Source organism: Xyrauchen texanus, chromosome 32, assembly GCF_025860055.1.
Source record: "Xyrauchen texanus isolate HMW12.3.18 chromosome 32, RBS_HiC_50CHRs, whole genome shotgun sequence".
Taxonomy (NCBI): Eukaryota; Metazoa; Chordata; class Actinopteri; order Cypriniformes; family Catostomidae; genus Xyrauchen; species Xyrauchen texanus.
In genome coordinates, this window is record NC_068307.1 from 16,032,180 (window position 1) to 16,051,561 (window position 19,382).

At 41.1% G+C, this 19,382-nt stretch overlaps 1 protein-coding gene across 4 annotated transcripts in view; it reads right to left on the bottom strand.

Moving 5' to 3' along the window:
• Positions 1-15,908, bottom strand: part of LOC127625828 (sodium-driven chloride bicarbonate exchanger-like) — a 61,755-nt gene extending 45,847 nt beyond the window's left edge. For 2 of the 4 annotated variants that reach the window (XM_052101222.1, XM_052101226.1), the window contains exons 1-2: positions 15,689-15,908; positions 10,360-10,386 (exon numbers count right to left, since the gene is read on the bottom strand). In XM_052101222.1, the coding sequence (XP_051957182.1) occupies positions 10,360-10,386; positions 15,689-15,736 (75 nt within the window). In that variant the 5' untranslated portion in view covers positions 15,737-15,908. Of the gene's footprint in view, positions 1-963; positions 1,345-10,359; positions 10,387-15,688 lie in introns of those variants that run through there. The other 2 variants (XM_052101223.1, XM_052101225.1) reach the window with 2 other exon arrangements.
• Positions 15,909-19,382: the final 3,474 nt, after the last annotated feature.

Here is a 19,382-nt window from a genome sequence, read left to right on the forward strand (position 1 = left end):
ACGTTATTTACCCACTGTACTAATATGTCCCACAGATTTCCCTACATTTGTGTGTGTGTATTGTGCTTCTAAACCGCCTGATCATGCAGTAACCACCATGAGCGGTGAAAGGGATTATTGAGGTTGTTGAAGAAGCTGGGGGGATGAATGGGATCTGAGACGTTCTATTGGTTGAGAACAGTGGGACTGATCCCTTCAAATGGCTGTGGTTACCATGGCAATGGAAGGATCAGCATCAGCATCCTTCCAGAGAGCCAAAAACAGAGTGAACTACCATGACACTCACACAACCATGCGCAAGCACAAAGCCACTGACTCATCAGCATAATTAAATCGCATATTTATGGATTCTTTCACGAACGGTCCAAATATTTTCGACTGTCCCATCCAAGACAAGAACGATTATTTGTATTCTTACTCTTAACTTGTCATCCCCAATTTCTCTTTTTCTATTCTATTTATGCCCTCAGTAATAATAATCACAATCCCCACACACATACATCACTTGCACCTTCATTCTATCTAAAGCTCATTGAAGTATTCATCTCTCCAGTCTGAAAGGAGGCTGGAACTCAACACCCCCTCCGACAACCGGATATAATTTATTTCCCTCACAGAAATACAGAGAAACATGTAAGGTACACAAGGAGAGAAAGAGATATGATGCAGAGCAGAGGACATGGGAAGGAGGAGACAAAAATAGCTCTAAGGAGAACAAAACAGGAAGGCAGAGAGAGAAAGGGTAGAAGGAAAAACACATCAAATGTACTGTTGTCTTTAAACAACAGTATCAAAGGAATGATACAAGCACAGTGCGTTCTGTCTCTTTATATAACAATAATTCAGCACGTAGCAAGACAGTCTCCACAGGCACATAAAAACACAGCATCCCTTTCAAGGACACGGCAGAGCTTGAAGGCTAATGCTCCAGCCTGCCGGACCCCAAACATCCCTCCATCCTACCTGACAGTTAAAGCTTGTATTCTCCGAGGATCTGTGCTGCATGCTGCCTGCAGCGTTGCAGATGACCGTGTCTTATCCCAAGGAGAGGAAATTAGTTGAGAGGTGCGCCAGAGCGCAGCTGATGTTCCTCGGTGTACCTATCGCCAAGATAACCCTTCTGACACGGCTGCAACCTTGTCGCCAGAGCTGTGTTTTCCAACTGTTGAGAACCAGATGTGCTGCCTGTGTTTTTGACAGCTGCCCATCCACCAATCAGGAAAGAGATTAGCGTGCTGACATCAGTGACTATGTGGACTGGTATCTAAGCTCTGGGTGTATAAGCATGTGTGCTCTGTGATGCACGCTCTGTGTGTGTGTGTGTGTGTGTGTGTGTGTGTGCGTGTGTGTGTGTGTGTGTGTGTGTGGTTTGGCTGATGTGTGCAGTCTGTGGGTGCTGTAGGCAGTTCTGAGCTCTGAGCTCCCTCCTCTGTGTGTTCCAGCTAGAAGATAAGAGTCAATTTGAAGATACAAAGTAAAATTTTGCTCAGTTCTTAATAAGACCCATTTGAAAATTGCAAACTATAAAGTGGCATAATTTCTTTTAATAAAAAAAAAAAAACAAAAAGGAATTTTGTGGACAAAGGAAATGATAAACCAATAATAATTGAATATTTCTTTTTAGTTGTACTTTTTTAATTAATTGTAACAATATTTTGAAATCTCCAATTTTATAATGGTCTCAATCAGTTCCCTATTCGAAAACGAGGCTCTGCATTTTCCCACCTGTTTCAATTGTGACCACTTGCATGTTTATTTGTCCAGTGAGCATAATTTATATGAGTCAGAGTATTCTTGTTAATAAATCAATAATAGATCCATTAAACATTTTATTAACCAAATATGGTAGTTGCATTTGGATTATGACAGGCTTTACTTGCTTCCTTTTATGGAGTTTTGACATCATCTTTGTTTCCATGTTGTCATGTTGTCGAATGTTCCAGTATTCTGCCATCTGCCACATCAAGCCAAGTTACTAAAAAGTGCCATCTCCTATCAGGCATTTTTGCATCGATTCAAATGTGTTTACCTTCTCCTCGTGTGACCTGAAGTGCGTTGCATCAGCAGTGTGTGAGGCCCAGGTTTGTGTCTTGCATTGAAACCAGGACGCAATCGCTTTCACATAATGAGTAACAACTGGGATTAAGAAGCTCCATTTTCAAAAGATTATAATTTTACTCTATTAATGGTTAGGTTTAGGATTGGTGTTTGGGTGTAGAGTTAATAAAATATGCCTTTTCGCTGTACTACATTATTTACAGCCAAAAAAAACTTGTTTTACAACTTGCTTTTGGCACCCCTCTGTGGGCATTTCACCTGGAAACTGCAGCTCAAATGTGCACTAGTCTACTGCTGAGTTTGTATTGAGTCAGATGTGGGATATTCCTACTTGATATCTCCAATCTCCAACCATAAAGGCATTCCAATGCCAGATGCTTGGAAGATGACTCATAAGGAAACAAAACTGCATTAAACTGGCTCTACACAACTCGTTTTGCTGAGATTTCGCTGTCTTCAGTCAGAGGTATGACACACTTGGCGATGAAAAAAGGTGGAGGGGTGACACACATAATGGCAGCGCAATTCTTTCTCTCTGACAAAATAACAAAATTAGTAAAATTGGAATTGCAATAGAGTGATTTGTGGCATTTTTAGACCTGGGTAATTCTAGCATTATGGATTTGACATTATCACAATTTAACTTCATATACAAGTGCACAAGTGCATATACAATTACCAGTTTATCAAGCAATTTTATGTATAATCAGAGAACCATACAGATAGAGTACAGACATCAGAAACGATTTAGTCTGGACAAGTTTGAATGGGAAATTAACTTGCGTTATGGATGTGACAAAAACGGACATGAGTTTTTGGGAGACCACACACACACTTTGCCAAAACTCTGTGAATTGAAATGCACAATCCAGAAATAATAATAGCCCAATAATGTAGGAAGGTTGGCACTCCAAAGAACATGTAATATTTATTTTTTATTCATTGTCGTTTTTACATAAATGGGGAAAAACCGGCATTAAGGATGTGACATCTCTTTGTTACGGATGTGACACTTGTGAAAGCAGCACTTACATCATGAGGGGAAACCATCCAAAACACTTTGAAATGTGCAGACTTCGACACCTGAGATATATTATATTATGTTATAATACCCATCAAGTCTGCATGATGAATTAAATTAATCGCAGTTTTTCTATGGTATGGTTGACATTTTTGTGGAATTGCCTACCTGTAGCTTGCTTGATTGTTCTGAAACAGATGCCAATATAGTTACGATGTTGCATTTTCTTCATGATTCCACTGGAATCCCCGCCTACAGCAAGACTGAACAATGGAAGTGAGCCCAGTGGAAGCGTCTTCATCTAGCCTCGAACGGATTCTGTCAGCCCTCTCAAGCCAAGCTGCGACCATTCAGAGGCATGGCCAGGCCTTTTCAGAGATCCTTCACCTTCTGAGTCACTTCATCCTGAGACCACTCTACTGATGCTTCCCCAAGACCTACACCTTCTTTACCATACCCTGAACGATTAGATTCGAAAGAGGTGTAGAGGGTTCATCACTCAGTGGCCTTTCAGCCCTGCAGCTTCCCCACCCCAAGTAGTAAAGTGGCCTACATCATAACCCTTCTCACAGGCAAGGCATTGGACTGGGCCTCAGCCCTATGGGACCAGGGATCTCCACTTACTACCAATTGTCAAGATTTCATTTCTGAGATGAGGAGAGTTTTCCTTCACCCCGCTAGTAAGGGAGATGTGGATCTTCGCCTGCTTCACCTCGCTCAAGGTATCCAGAGTGTAGCGGAGTTCACCATCGAGTTCCGCACTCTTGCCACAGAGTGTGGATGGAACACCCAAGCCCTGAGAGCCACCTTTCACCATGCTTTGTCTCCTGAGCTTAATGACGAGCTGGCTTTCCGAGATTGATCTGGCCATTTGGGTAGACCATCGCCTTCATATTTCATTTCTGAGATGAGGAGAGTTTTCCTTCACACCGCTAGTAAGGGAGATGTGGATCTTCGCCTGCTTCACCTCGCTCAAGGTACCCAGAGTGTAGCGGAGTTCGCCATCGAGTTCCACACCCTTGCCACGGAGTGTGGATGGAACCAACAAGCCCTGAGAGCCACCTTTCACCATGCTTTGTCTCCTGAGCTTAAGGACGAGCTGGCTTTCCGAGATTGATCTGGCCATTTGGGTAGACCATCGCCTTCAAGAGGGAGTCTTTTAACCCCATTAAATGCTGTCTCTATTGTGGCAGGTCAGGCCATTTTCGCTCTGCATGCCCTGAATTGTTGGGAAAAGCCAACTCTCGTCCAGGAGGAGGGGAGCCAGGATGAGAGTAGGAACCATCCCCTGCTCGGCGACCGCTGGTTTGACCTTCCACGCCACCCTTACCCACGGCACTCTGTATCATCAGTTTAGTGCCTTTGTAGATTCTGGGGCCGCCGGAAACTTAATGGATTTCGAGTTGGCCAGGAGCCTCTCTATACAGTCTGTTACCCTACCTAGACCTCTTATTACGGCAGTGGATGGCAGCCCTCTGGGTTCCGGACAGGTTGGTCAATGTACCCCGCCTCTCCAGCTAAGGGTGGGGCAACACCAGGAACCGATTCAGTTCCTTTTGATTCACTCTCCTAAGCTTCCTCTAATTCTCGGCTTCCCATGGCTGAAAGTGCACAATCCTCACATTAACTGGTCCTGAGGGGTTGTTAGAACATGGGGAACCAACTGCCGTGTCTCTGATTCCACCTTCTGCTGTGTCCCAGATCCACTGGGAGCATTCCCAAGACCCTCTCCAGATATCTCCAGGCGGAACTATACCTCTGCTCCCGAGACCCTGTCCACGGACGTCTTGTCTCTTCTCGAGATGGGTCGGACAAACCCAGGTCTGTAACCCCTCTTCCCGAGTTATCCCGAGTAACCCCGGAGTATGCAGACCTCCTCAAAGTTTTCATTAAGGACAGAGCTGCCTCTCTCCCCCTCATAGACCTTATGATTGCACTATCGAGCTGCTTCCCAGTACCTGCCCACCCCGTGGTAGACTCGATTCCCTCTCTGGTCCTGAGAGATTAGCCATGGAGAAGTATCTCAAGGAGTCTCTGGATAGTTGGTTCATCCGCCAGTTTCTTCTTTGTGGAAAAGAAGGATGGCGGCCTTTGACCCTGCATTGACTACCGAGGTCTAAACCGGATAACTGTCAAGATCCGCTACCCTCTTCCCCTCATGTCCACAGAATTTGAGATCCTGCAGGGTGCCACCATCTTCACCAAGCTAGACCTCCGGAATGCTTACCACCTTGTTAGAATCCGGGAGGGAGATGAGTGGAAGAGCACATTCAACACCCCGACTGGCCGCTACGAGTACCAGGTAATGCCATTCGGCCTGGTGAATGCCCCAGCTGTCTTCCAGGCCTTCATTAATGACACCCACAGAGAGATGCTCTACAAATTCGTGTTTGTCTATCTGGACAACAGTCTCATTTTCTCCCACAACTCCCAAGAACACGTTCAGCATGTTCGGCAGGTCCTTAAGTGGCTACTTAAGCATAAACTCTTCATGAAGTTGGAGAAGAGTGAATTTCACGTCCCTTCAGTCTCATTCCTTGGCTTCTGCGTGTCCAAGGGCTGCCTCCAGATGGATCCTGGCAAGATTCAAGCAGTCTTGGATTGGCCCTGTCCAGCTTCTGTGAAACAGGTACAGCGCTTTCTTGGCTTCTCCAATTTTTACAGAAGATTTATCAGACACTTCAGTTCTGTTGCAGAGCCTCTCTCCTCACTCACCAAGAAATCAACCAGACAGTTTACGTGGACCAGCAGAGCAGACCAAGCCTTCAACATGCTAAAGCGACTCTTCATATCTGCCCCCATACTTATCCTCCCTGATCTAGAGATACCCTATGTAGTGGAGGTGGATGCCCCCAGATGTGGGAGTTGGAGCTGTTCTGTCACAGAGGGGTAAGAATTATAATAAGCTTCACCTGTGCGCCTTTATTTCTCATCGGCTTACCCCAACGCAAAGGAACTGCTGGCCGTTAAAATGGCATTGGAGGAGTGGAGGCATTGGCTGGAGGGGGACAAACACCCTTTCCTCATTTGGACGGACCACAGGAACCTCACCTACATCCAGGAGGCAAAGAGGTTGAACTCCAGACAAGCCCGTTGGGCCCTCTTTTTTAAACGTTTCAATTTTACTCTCTCCTATTGCCCCGGTTCCAAAAACCTCAAACCTGATGCACTCTCAAGGCAGTTTGATCCACCAGAGGGGGAGTCCTGTCCAGAACCCATTCTCCCTGCCTCCCGGGTGATTGCCCCATCCAGTGGGACCTTGAGACGGCTGTCAATAGGGCCCAATTGCAGCAACCAGGACCAGGTAATGGCCCTCCTGGGTGCCTCTGTGTTCCTAACCGTCTCCACTCTGAGGTTTTGCAGTGGGCTCATGCCTCCCTCCCTTCTGGACACCCAGGAACTACCAGGACTTGCAAGCTTGTCCAGAGGAGGTTCTGGTGGCCCAAGCTTCAGGGCGATGTCCGGACCTTCATCGCTGCTTGACCCACCCTCATAGTCTACTGCTCCCACTACCCGTAAAGAGACACCCTTGATCCCACATTTCCTTGGATTTCGTCACTGACCTACCTTGATCCCAATGAAATATGGTAATTCTGGTGGTGGTAGACAGATTTTCTAAAACTTGTCGCCTCTTACCTTTGCCTAAGCTCCCCACTGCAAACCAAACTGCTGAACTATTAATGAGGCATGTCTTCAGGATCCACGGGTTCCCGCAGGATATGGTTTCTGACCGAGGCCCACAGTTAACATCACAGTTCTGGAAGGCGTTTGGCCGACTCATCGGATCCTCAATCAGTCCAATGGCCAGACTGAGAGAGTCAACCAAGACATTGTACTTTGATTATCTCTACTATAACACCAGAACACCAAACACTAGAGCACCACAGACCCGGGTTTGATCCCTGCCTTCAGCAGCCCTGTTAGAGGTTATATTTTAAAATTCACCAAAACTGTACAAACTAATGTCCGTCAAGGTTATTTTATCCATTATTAGTTGCTTTTGCATTATATAGAATCACTATGGATCAGTAATCAGCGTTTGTAATAATATGCAGCTGAGTGTGATTAAAACATTTTTTGATCAGCTTGTCATCTTATGAGTTCTACCCAGTGATAGAATGACTTTGTTTTAAAACAAAACAGAAGTGTGTCTTTATTAATTGTAATGTTAATTAATACAATTACAATTGTTCATTGTTAGTTTAAAGTCCATTAACTAATGTTAATTAATACAAATTTTGATTTTAAAAATGTAATAGTATATGTTGTAACTAACATTAAGTTCATTAGTTCATGTTAACAACAGTAATGCTGTTAAATAATGTTAACAAATAGAAACTTTTTTTAAAGTGTTACTGTAATTTTACTGTGTGGGGCATAAACATATAGCTGCACAATATAACTTGTATAAGTGTGGCAAAGGGAACATTTGAAAAAATCAGTAACGGCCGATCTTGGTTAAAAAATATTGGAGATTGGTATCAGCCTCAAATTTCCTGATCCGTGAACCAATATACAGTACTCCAGCCAAAATAAGATGTCAAACGTAATCTTTCCAGTTCTGATAATCATATGATTAAATTAAAACCATATAAATCATATTTGGCCATATTTGACAGCTAAAACACCAGACTAAGAGTCAACACTTTCAGCAAAACCTCTCAGGCACATCACTTGACAAACCAAAGTCTTGGATCACATTCCCATGAGCTAGTGGGCTTTTAAGGGAGGATATGTTTTGTTATTACGGTGATGAATCCTGCATGCATTTGTGTAAATCTTTGTGTGCTTATAGAGAGATGTAGCAGGCTGAGGTTCCCCACAGCTCTCAGAGCCCCATGTCTTCCAGAACAACATGTTTCCACCGGTCACACCGTCTGCTCATACTGGCACCTCTCCAGCTCACTATCTGACTATCAATACTACAAGCTCTCCTACTTTCTATGATACTACAAGCTTGCTCTATTTCAAACTTACTATGAGTTTGTTCACACCTCAAATAGGCCAAAATCCGATTTGTTTTTCAAATCTGATTTTACTGATCTGTTTGTTCAGTGTAGTAGTCAATATCCTGTATATCTACCTAGGCTAAAGCTATAGCATTTTATATATGGAAACACGGATATAACATTTAGCCTCTGCTTGTGTTACTGAATCAGACAACATAAGTGTCAGAGGCATTACTATTCGAACTACAAACAACTAAACATATTTGAGTAAAATATGCCAAAAAACATATACAGGTGAAACTCGAAAAATTAGAATATCGTGCAAAAGTTCATTAATTTCAGTAATTCAACTTAAAAGGTGAAACTAATATATTATATAGACTCATTACAAGCAAAGTAAGATATTTCAAGCCTTTCTTTGATATAATTTTGATGATTATGGCTTACAGCTTATGAAAACCCCAAATTCAGAATCTCAGAAAATTAGAATATTACATGAAATCAATAAAAAAAAGGATTTTAAATACAGAAATGTCGGCCCTCTGAAAAGTATAATCATGCATATGTACTCAGTACTTGGTTTGGGCCCCTTTTGCATTAATTACTGCCTCAATGCGGCGTGGCATGGATGCTATCAGCCTGTGGCACTGCTGAGGTGTTATGGAAGACCAAGATGCTTCAATAGCGGCCTTCAGCTCTTCTGCATTGTTTGGTCTCATGTCTCTCATCTTTCTCTTGGCAATGCCCCATAGATTCTCTATGGGGTTCAGGTCAAGCGAGTTTGCTGGCCAATCAAGCACAGTAATACCATGGTCACTGAACCAGGTTTGGTACTTTTGGCAGTGTGGGCAGGTGCCAAGTCCTGCTGGAAAATGAAGTCAGCATCTCCATAAAGCTTGTCTGCTGAAGGAAGCATGAAGTGCTCTAAAATGTCCGGTAGACGGCTGCGTTGACTCTGGACTTAATAAAGCACAGTGGACCAACACCAGCCGATGACATGGCTCCCCAAACCAACACAGACTGTGGAAACTTCACACTGGACTTCAAGCATCTTGGATTGTGTGCCTCTCCATTCTTCCTCCAGACTCTGGGACCTTGGTTTCCAAATGAGATGCAAAATTTGCTCTCATCAGAAAAGAGGACTTTGGACCACTGAGCAACAGACCAGTTCTTTTTTCTTTAACCCAGGTAAGACGTTTGACATTTGAAGCCCATGTCCAGGACCCATCTGTGTGTGGTGGCTCTTGATGCAGTAACTCCAGCCTCAGTCCACTCCAAGTGAAGCTCCCCACACATTTGAATGGCCTTTTCCTGACAATCCTCTCCAGGCTACGGTCATCCCTGCTGCTTGTGCACCTTTTTCTTCCACACTTTTCCCTTCCACTTAACTTTCTATTAATGTGCTTTGATACAGCACTTTGAGAACATCCAACTTCTTTTGCAATTACCTTTTGAGGCTTTCCCTCCTTGTGGAGGGTGTCAATGATGGTTTTCTGCACAACTGTCAGGTCAGCAGTCTTCCCCATGATTGTGAATTCAACTGAACCAGACTGAGAGACCATTTAAAGGCTCAGGAACCCTTTGCAGGTGTTTAGCTGATTAGAGTGTGACACTTTGAGCCTACAATACTGAACCTTTTCACAATATTCTAATTTTCTGGGATTCTGAATTTGGGGTTTTCATAAGCTGTAAGCCATAATCATCAAAATTATATCAAAGAAAGGCTTGAAATATCTTACTTTGCTTGTAATGAGTCTATATAATATATTAGTTTCACCTTTTAAGTTGAATTACTGAAATTAATGAACTTTTGCACAATATTCTAATTTTTCGAGTTTCACCTGTATATTTTTGCAGCCTTTCTGAATAAAGTCAATAAAGTCTCTCTCTTCCACAATTCTGACATATATCTGATTGCTCTAGCCTAAACAAAGATCAGTGCCTAAAACATCTCAATATCTTGCTGTTTCACTTTTAAACTGTGACGCACACCATGAGCTCATGAACGGAGCTTTGAACTAACAGCAACTGACAAGTTTCAGAGCGTGTCCACAGATATCTAGTCAAGCACAATCAGTCTCTCGAGGACACATCAAAAATTTACTTACAATCAGTCAAAACGAATCACATCATTTGGATGGGTTTTTAAGATCACTCATTGACACACTCATTCTCTCTCTTTCTCTCTCTCTCTCTCGCTCTCTCTCTCACACACACTCACACACAAACACAAACACACAAAATTGCAATAAAAAATTTATCAAATGAGCCCATTGCATTGTGCACACTGAGACAAGCAAAGAATAGGGGAAAAAAAGAATTTGGACTCACCCCATTATCTCTAGCAGGACTCTGAACCTGCAGAGGAGCAAAGAGGCAATAAAATCACTCTCACACCACTGAACAATTACAATGCGCACACATCATTACAGTCAAAAAGAGCTAAGGAGTTGTTTACACCTACATACAGTGTTTTTCTGAAAGTTCTTCTTTCGTGTTTACGTGAAAGGATCTGGGAGATGTTTCTAGGGCAGACCCCAAGAAAAGACCCAATTAAATTTCTTGATATATTAAAGAGCACCTATTATGGTTTTTCAAATATTATCTTTCATGTAGTGTCACTTGCTTTTGTGAATATAAATTTCTCTTTGTGAATATAAAAAGTCTGCAAAGTTTCAAAAATCAAAGTGCACGACAAATGGAGTTATTGATTCACAAAAGAAAGAACCGATTCTGAACAACTGAAATGAGTCGTTAGTAATTTCAGACTTACTTCCTGTACTAACCTATGTAATTTGGCAACAAAAAACCCATCTCATACACTACACTAAGCGGTAGAATAATCACAACAGACTGGGACATCTGACCAATCAGAGCAGAGTAGGCTTTCTGAAAGGAGTTTAGAACGGATCATTGAATAAGCCGTTTTTGACACTGGGGAAAAAAGGTAATGCTGCAATTTAAATTATGAGCAAATTAAAGTATTTTTTTTTTACCTTAGATGCATGTAAATCTATTGTATGAGACCTTTAAAACAAAATTAGACAAGTTTAAAAACCATAATATGTGCTCTTTAAGTTTCTCTCCTGAGATGATGTAGTTCCTATTGAAACAGGAAGTTGGGGTGCGACATATCATCCCTTTAAAAAAAAAAAAAAAGAAAACTTTAGTTTGTCACAGCTGTGAACCATGATTTGGTACTTGCTATTGCTAATCAGTGACAGGTGATATTAGGGGCATAGGACATTCTCTTTTGATTGGAAAAAAATGGATGTGCAAAATGCATAATCAATATTTCTAGACTATTTTTCAAAAACAAAAGAGAGACCGTTAATTGTAAATGCGTATTTCTACTAAAAGTAGAGCTGATGATTTAACACATTAATTCAGTGTGATTAATTATATTTAAAAAATAATGCAATTAACTCTTCCGCACATACGTTCAAATCAGTGCGATTACATTAGGCTCAGATGTGTACGATCAAACTGGTGTGATCTGCAAGGGACGGCACAGAATGAAAACACGTTATTTCCTTCAAACACAGCTGGACGGAGCAAAATTCCAAATGCAGAGATCTCGAGACGTGAGATGCTCCAATGTTTTTATAATTGGGTATATATTACATTTGTTATTATTTAAATATAACTACTTATAATAATTTAAACATTATTCATTGAATTATTTTTATTTGAGGGGCTTTCACAGCAAATATTTAGTGTACTTGCCTTTTGATTTCATGGGGTGTTGACATGATTCTGAAAATCTGATAACGATTTTTCTTTAAAAGATTTTTGACCATTTTAGCAAAACAAACAAAAAGGGACTAATGATGAGAAACACAGATTTAGTCACTCTGCTTTTATCTGTTTTATTACACACATCCATCAGCATTTAGGGCACCAGCTGCAGCTGAGCGAACAGTGACTTACGGTGGTCAGAAAAGGCCCTCTGGGACACAGATCTCGGACATCAGTTCAGCTCACACAGAGAGCTACAGATATATGTACCAGCCACTGAGGAGTCAACCTGCGCACCAGAGACAATTCAACCTAATGCTGGACCTCTGCCAAATACATTTGGTTCAATCTGTCCCTCACCTCTGCCAGCAGACAACAAAACCCCAATACATAAGCAGACAGGGAATTCTCAGTTTATTTCCCATTTATAACACCTATAGTACAATGTTAGTACTAATGTGAACTAAACGAATACTGACGCTGACTACCACCCCTGGAGTCGTGAGTTTGAATCCAGGGTGTGCTGAGTGACTCCACCCGGGTCTCCTAAGCAACCAAATTGGCCCAGTTGCTAGGAAGGGTAGAGTCACATGGAGTAACCTCCTCGTGGTTGTGATTAGTGGTTCTCGCTCTCAGTGGGGTGTGTGGAAAGTTGTGCATGGATCGCAGAGAGTAGCATGAGCCTCCACATTCGGAGTCTGCGGTGGTGTCATACATGATGAGCCACGTGGAAAAATGTGCGGATTGATGGTCTCAGAGGTGGAGGCAACTGAGACTTGTACTCCACAACCCGGATTGAGGTGAGTAACCGTACCACCATGTGGACCTACTAAGTAATGGGAACTGGCCATTCCAAATTGGGAGAAAAGGGGATAAAAAACTAAATAAAAAAAAACTAATGTAAACTAAAAGCTGAAAAACAAAACAAGATGTCTATAAAACATACACCGAATCCCTCAATCAAACTTGTATGACAGAAATGGTGAAAAGATGCAGATAAGTATATGTGATTGACGTACCCAATCAAAGTAATTATCTGCTTTTTGTCTTCAAATACACTGTACTCATTAAAAGTATGATTTTCTGAAGAATGCATTTAATAGATGAAAAAGTTTGAGAGTGAGCAGCTGATTAAAAAAGTGTTAAATAAACTACTGCTAGCTACAAACTAGTGCATAAATGCAGACATTTATTTATGGAGTTTTTTTAAGTGTAGGACACTCTTAGGAATATAATTACATTATAAGTAAGGGACAATAAAAGAAATGCACCACAAACAGATTGTGTGTATCTGTGAATATGTTTTGGAGGCAAGTATGTATCTTTGCTCAAGAATTCAAGGATAGCAGAATCCACAGGATGTGAGTGAACTCTTCTCAACTCTAACAAAGACCAAACTGTCACTGAGGAAGGAGCTGAGAGCCTATCTCTGTCCCTAAGCCAACAATATGATGGCTGCTGCTCTGTCTGTGAGATACAGTCCTTCATTTTACTCAGCACATGGATGGAGAGTAATTATAGTAAGAGGTTTGAGGGGGCGCAGAGTAATGCAGAATAATCTTTTATTATTATTCATTTAAAAAAAAAAATGTTGCAGTTAACCAATATTGTTTTAAAATATAATAAATATTTGAAAAACTTCTGTCCACCAAACCTTACCCTGCGTCCAAAAATGGTGTACTGTCAAAGTATGTATTCTTTACATATCTTTACACATATTTTATCTTGTTAATAAATATGATTCTTTGATTGAATTAATATTGGAGTGATCTTTCTGACAGAGCTGGGACAGAAGAGGACACTCTTTAGCTGCCTGTTAGTTATTTTATTTTTTTTCAAAAAAAAAAATTTTCCATCCTCATTATTACCTTGTTACCCCCTCCCCAATCCTAGACGGGGAGGGATGTAACAGGACACAAAGATTACATTTCAATAAATGAAGATTTATTTTTTTCTCACAGTGGACAACTTTATTTGTCAATGACCCAGTAAACTCAATGGTAATATGCATTTCCAGAGATGGGTGACTGTGGTAACAGGGGATTGAGGGGTGAAGTAGTGAATTAACACATACTGCATTTGTGATGCTCCTGTTCTACCCACTCCGTACGGGACTCGAACCGGTATCTCCGGCATGGGAGACAGTTGCGTTAGCCCCTAGTGTCAGTCGCTAGTGCACCTCTTGAGGTCAGGAGAGTGAGGTTTATGCATAGCTATCTATCAGCTGGCTCCCATTGCACTCACCCCCCTAATGCCGAGTTTACACTATACTATTTTAAGCCCGATTTTTGCTTTTGTGAGATCACCGACAACAGCCTGAAATCATAGGCAAATCGGAGCTCACTCCCATAAGCGACGAACGCAATGTATGAACTATCAAAGACGCGATTTGAGAGAAGCGCTGACGCGTCGCCAATGTCAGTGAGATATCTAGAATGTTAAATATCTGGACCTGTCTGCGATTCCAAATCGTGCAATGTGAAATATGTTGACTGAATACAACTGCAGCGTTGACCTACAGCCAATGAGAGAGCAAGAAAAAGGGCACAGGAAATTTCAGTGGGAGGAGTCCTGATGTACCTGCAACAGAACATCAACTAGCATGGCTGCAGCATCAATAAAGTCTCATTGGACTGAAGAAATGGAGAAAGAATTAGTGGAACATTGGCACGAGCACCAGCGGCTATTTGATGCTTCATCTGAACTGTACCACAACCAGGTGGAGAAAGAGAAGAGTTGGAGCGAAATTGCCAATTCTCATGGACATTCTGGTAAGCAAATAGGTAGATTTTTCAGTAGGAGGTACTTTTTCATATTGCAACCAATAAAATATATGATGCCTTTAGGTGATTAAAAACATACACATCATATTCTGAAATGCATAACATATGATCATGCATTTGTTTTCGTGTCACTTCTCACGTGTACTCTGTTGTGAAAAGTAATTTGGAGTCCAGGCAGAGGCGTTGGGTATTCGTCAATAGTGAAATGTTTTGTAATGTGTTTACCCGTCGCAGATTCGTCGTATAATTTGAAAACACTACGACTTCCATGACAAGACAGACAGTTGTGTAATAAGAACGGTACCACGATCCAACGTCTTTGAAAGTCTTGTAGCGTGTAGGAGGCATAAATTTCACTCCCATCCGGGTCACGGCACCATTGTGACGCTCCAGTTCTACCCGCTCCGTACGGGACTCGAAGCGGTGTCTCCGGCATGGGAGGTGGTTGCGCTAACCAGGAGGCTAAAGGCTCCAGCCCATAGCATCAGTCGCTAGTGCACCTCTTGAGGTCACGAGAGTGAGGTTTATACACATTGCACAGCTATCTATTAGCTGGCCATTGTTACACTTGCATCTGCATTATAATTAACACATTGTATCTCGATCACTCACTTGTGGCCACTAGCAGAAGCCACAATACACCTCTACTCATATGTCAACCAGAATCACATGTGACAGCCTCCTCAAACAGTCCATGTGTAACGCAGGAGAAATTTGATGCATGCAACCAACCCATAAAACAGAGATAGTCTTTTGCTGAACACACATCATCCCTACCATCTCCGTTCTAAACTCTATGCCATTATAACATTACACGACGTGGCTAATTAAACGTATAATCCACCCCATACTTTAAACCTTCAGTCTCATTAAAAATGCCGTATCCATGTAACATGAAGCCAATTTCAAGGTAAATGAGAGTCTGTAATTTATCAAGGGTGAAATTAATAATTAAAGCACGATATCTTTCATTGGTGGTGGGTGAATGATGGCCATAATGGGTCCAAAAGCGCACTGTTAAACAAATGCAGCTTTAACCAAACGTTTTTTTGCACAGCGCTTTTGCGCAACACTTAACAGCCTCATGCCATTGTTCCTCCATTCACGGACCACACATCAAAGATGAAACAGGTTCTTACCGCAGGAAGCAGCGGCTCCATCTGCGCTCCATGATCTTTCATATCCATCCCTGTTTCTCTATTGGCGATTTATGTAAGCTGTTGGGAACGTGGAAATAAAGTGTCATGTATGTTGATGTGGTTATGCGGTGTAATTACGGTTTTAAGCGTTGATTTTGTTTTTCTTGAAAGAAGAGCGAGCACTCTTTCTTCACTCGCGCGCGTCCGTGCGTGTCATTTGCGCTCGCGTGACGCAGCTCCGACCCGCAGCACTGGAGTTAAAACAGAAACCACCGGGACGACGTGATGGATGGATGGATGGAAGGAACACCGGGTTCTGGCAACTAGAATATAATCAACGCGTTTAGAGTTCGCTCGGATCCACAAATAACTAACTTACTTTTTGTTCTACAAAGTAAAATGTTTAGTTAACTTAAAAAATGTGTTTCAGGAGGTAACATGTAAATTAACTTAATTTATTAAAGTAAATTTTTTTATATGACTATTCTACATAAAGCGGAATACATTATGATACACCAACATAAACCAAGTCAGGAAGAAACAGCTGCTGAAACAACTGTACTTTCCTTTAAACAAGTGTTAGGGGCCGTTCACATCGAACTTGTTCTTCGTTCGTCTGCCCCGTTTTCTTTCTTTTTTATCTTCTTCTTTTTTTATTTTATTGTTTGTCTTTGTAAACATGAAACATAAACGAAACATAAACCGTCGTTTATTCACCGAAAAATTCACTGAAAATTCTCTTACTCATACTCATGCCATCTCAGATGTCTATGATTGACTGTCTTCTGCTGAACACAAAAATAGATTTTAGAATATATCAGCTCTGTAAGTCCAAACAATGTAAGTGAATGGTGACTAGAATTTTGAAGGTCCAAAAAGCATATAAAGGCAGCATAAAAGTAGGCCTAATCAATATGACTCCAGTGGGTTAATCCATCTTCAGAAGTGATATATGTAATAGGCATGGACGAGAAACAGATCAATCATTTTAAGAATAAACATTCCTCCCTGCTCTGTTGGTGGCAGTATGCACGAATAGTGTGAATCACCAAACTTAAAAGAACAATGTGGAAGTGAAAGAGAAAGGGGAGATTTATAGTGGAGTCTCATGCTGCCTTTTTCTGCTTTTTGGACCTTCAATTTTCTGGCCACCATTCACTTGCATTGTATGGACTAGAGTTTCCTAAAAATCATCATTTGTGTTCTGCAGAAGAAAGAAAGTCAAACGCATCTGGGTTGGCATGATGATGAGTAAATGAGAGAATTTTCCTTTACAAAATCATGTCTCGAGACACCTGCGTTATGTTATAGTACTCATTGCTCTGTGTTTAGCGTTTTTATTTAGCGTATTAAAGTACTAAACCGAATTGGCCCCTAATTAGGTTTAATTAATATACTAAATAGAATAATTAGCTTATATATATATATATATATATATATATATATATATATATATATATATATATATATATATATATATATATATATATATATATATATATACACACACATATACATACACACACACATTAGGCCTACATATATACACATTATACTACCTTTTGAGATCAGTGGACATTAGATTTACAGTCGCATAATGAACTGTACAAACCTACACAAAATACCATCTACCATTTTTCTTTAAAGGGTAACCAACTTTTTTTAGTTAATGATCTGTAAGCATGGGGCTTTATTAGTACTGGTCATTGATTCAAGTAATTTTTTTGACGTTTGTGTATAAAGTGTTTTAATTCTACAATATATGGTGTAAAAACGTCTGAGTGCTGCCCTCTTCAGGTTGAACGGTGGCTACTGCAGTTGAATTTTCCTATTGGCTGTTGCGGTACTTCGTGACGTAAGCGGTGACAGTTGACGTAAGCAGGTTCCAGCTCACCACGCCAGATTCATGTACATGTCGTCTTGCGACCGTGTGAGCAACAATAATAACATAGAGTCTGACAACAGCTGTCAATTAGACTCTATGCCCGCTCAGCCCCGCACTCGGTTCGTTCCCTCTATCCCCGCCGGGGTCTGCCCACTTTTCCTGCATTTTCAAATATTTCTAGTGGGTGGAGTCAGACTCTGAGCAGGTGTTTAGTTACCCTTTAACGACTGAATTGCCAGCAGGTGTCTTGCATGAAACTGTGGCGCCACCTTGTGGACTTTTTCTAAAAATGACTGAACAAAAATTGTTCACCCAAAAATGAAACTTCACTCATCATTTGCGCCATCCCAGATGTGTATGACTTTCTTTAATCTGCATAACACAAATTAAGATTGTTAGAAGAATATTTCAGCTCTGTAGTTTCATGCAATGAAGTGAATGGGTGCCAACATTTTGCCACTCCAAAAAGTACGTAAAGGCAGCAAAAACGTAATCAATGTGACTCCAGTGGATAAATCTATATATTCAGAAGTGATATATGTGTGGGCAGTGCTGGACTGCAAAAAAGAGAAATCGGCCCGGGTGTTCGCTGTCCGTTTCTGCATAACATGGGGGATCATTGTTTCTTATCGCGGCACATTCGGCACGTTTTGCGGCAGAACCACCGACATTCCGCCCCTGATCGGCCCAAAAGTGTGTCGGCCCACTGGGAAAATGCCCGTAATTCCAGTTTACCAGTCCAGTCCTGTGTGTGGGTGAGAAACAGATCAATATTTATTTTCATAAATTATTCTCAATGCCCACTAGGGGGTGTATGCATAAAGAATGTGAATCACCAAAAATAAAAGAAAAAGAATGTGAAAGTTAAAATTGAGATTGACTAAGCTGGGATGAGAATTTATAGTAAAAATGGTCTAAAATGGTGATCTGTTTCTCACTCACACCTATCAAATAATTTCTTAGGTTGATTTAACCACTGGAGTCATATGGACTACTTTTATGCTGATCTATGTGATTTTTGGAGCTTCAAAATTTTGGCACCCATTCACTTGCATTGTATGGACCAAAAGAGCTGAGAAATTCTTCTAAAAGTCTTCATTTGTTTTCTTCTGTAGAAAGTCATACTCATTTGGGATGGCATACGGGTGAGTAAATTATGAGAGATTTTAAAGTTTAGGTGTTCTATCACTTTCATTGGGTTTTTCTAGATTTTACCTTGATGTACTACATACAGAACATGTCAGGAACATGATTTGGTCAGCAGGGTTGCTTTATGAAGGCACTTCTTTGGTTATTTCGGGTTCTACAGCAGCTGAAAGAGAAACAATCTTCTCTTGATCCCTTGTCTGTAATATGCACTAAGAGAGTCTGTAGCGGTATGTCGTGTTAGATTTCTGATGGTCTGTTTAAGCTTGTTACTTATTTGACAATTAAATCCCTCTTTCCTCCAGGTCAAGGACACAGGCTGGGTCCCTCCACTGCTTCCTACGTATCATAGGCGCGTTCGAATGTCATATCTTGCATTCGCCGGCAGGTGGCAGTGTCGCAAGTTATTTTAAAACTCACAACGTGCAACGTTATAATTCGACAAACAAATACATTATCAGCCGCCTTTTAAAATGAAGTAGTCTGAATTTAATATACGTTGAAAATACTCAACATTGGACAGTTTCTTTGGGCAATTAACTTAAACATTCTGACACCAGCAGAATGACATCATTTAATGACATTTACATCTAATCTAAAGAACCCTTTTCATAATCAAGGTACTGTTTTGATTGGTCAGATAATTTAAATATCCATATTAAA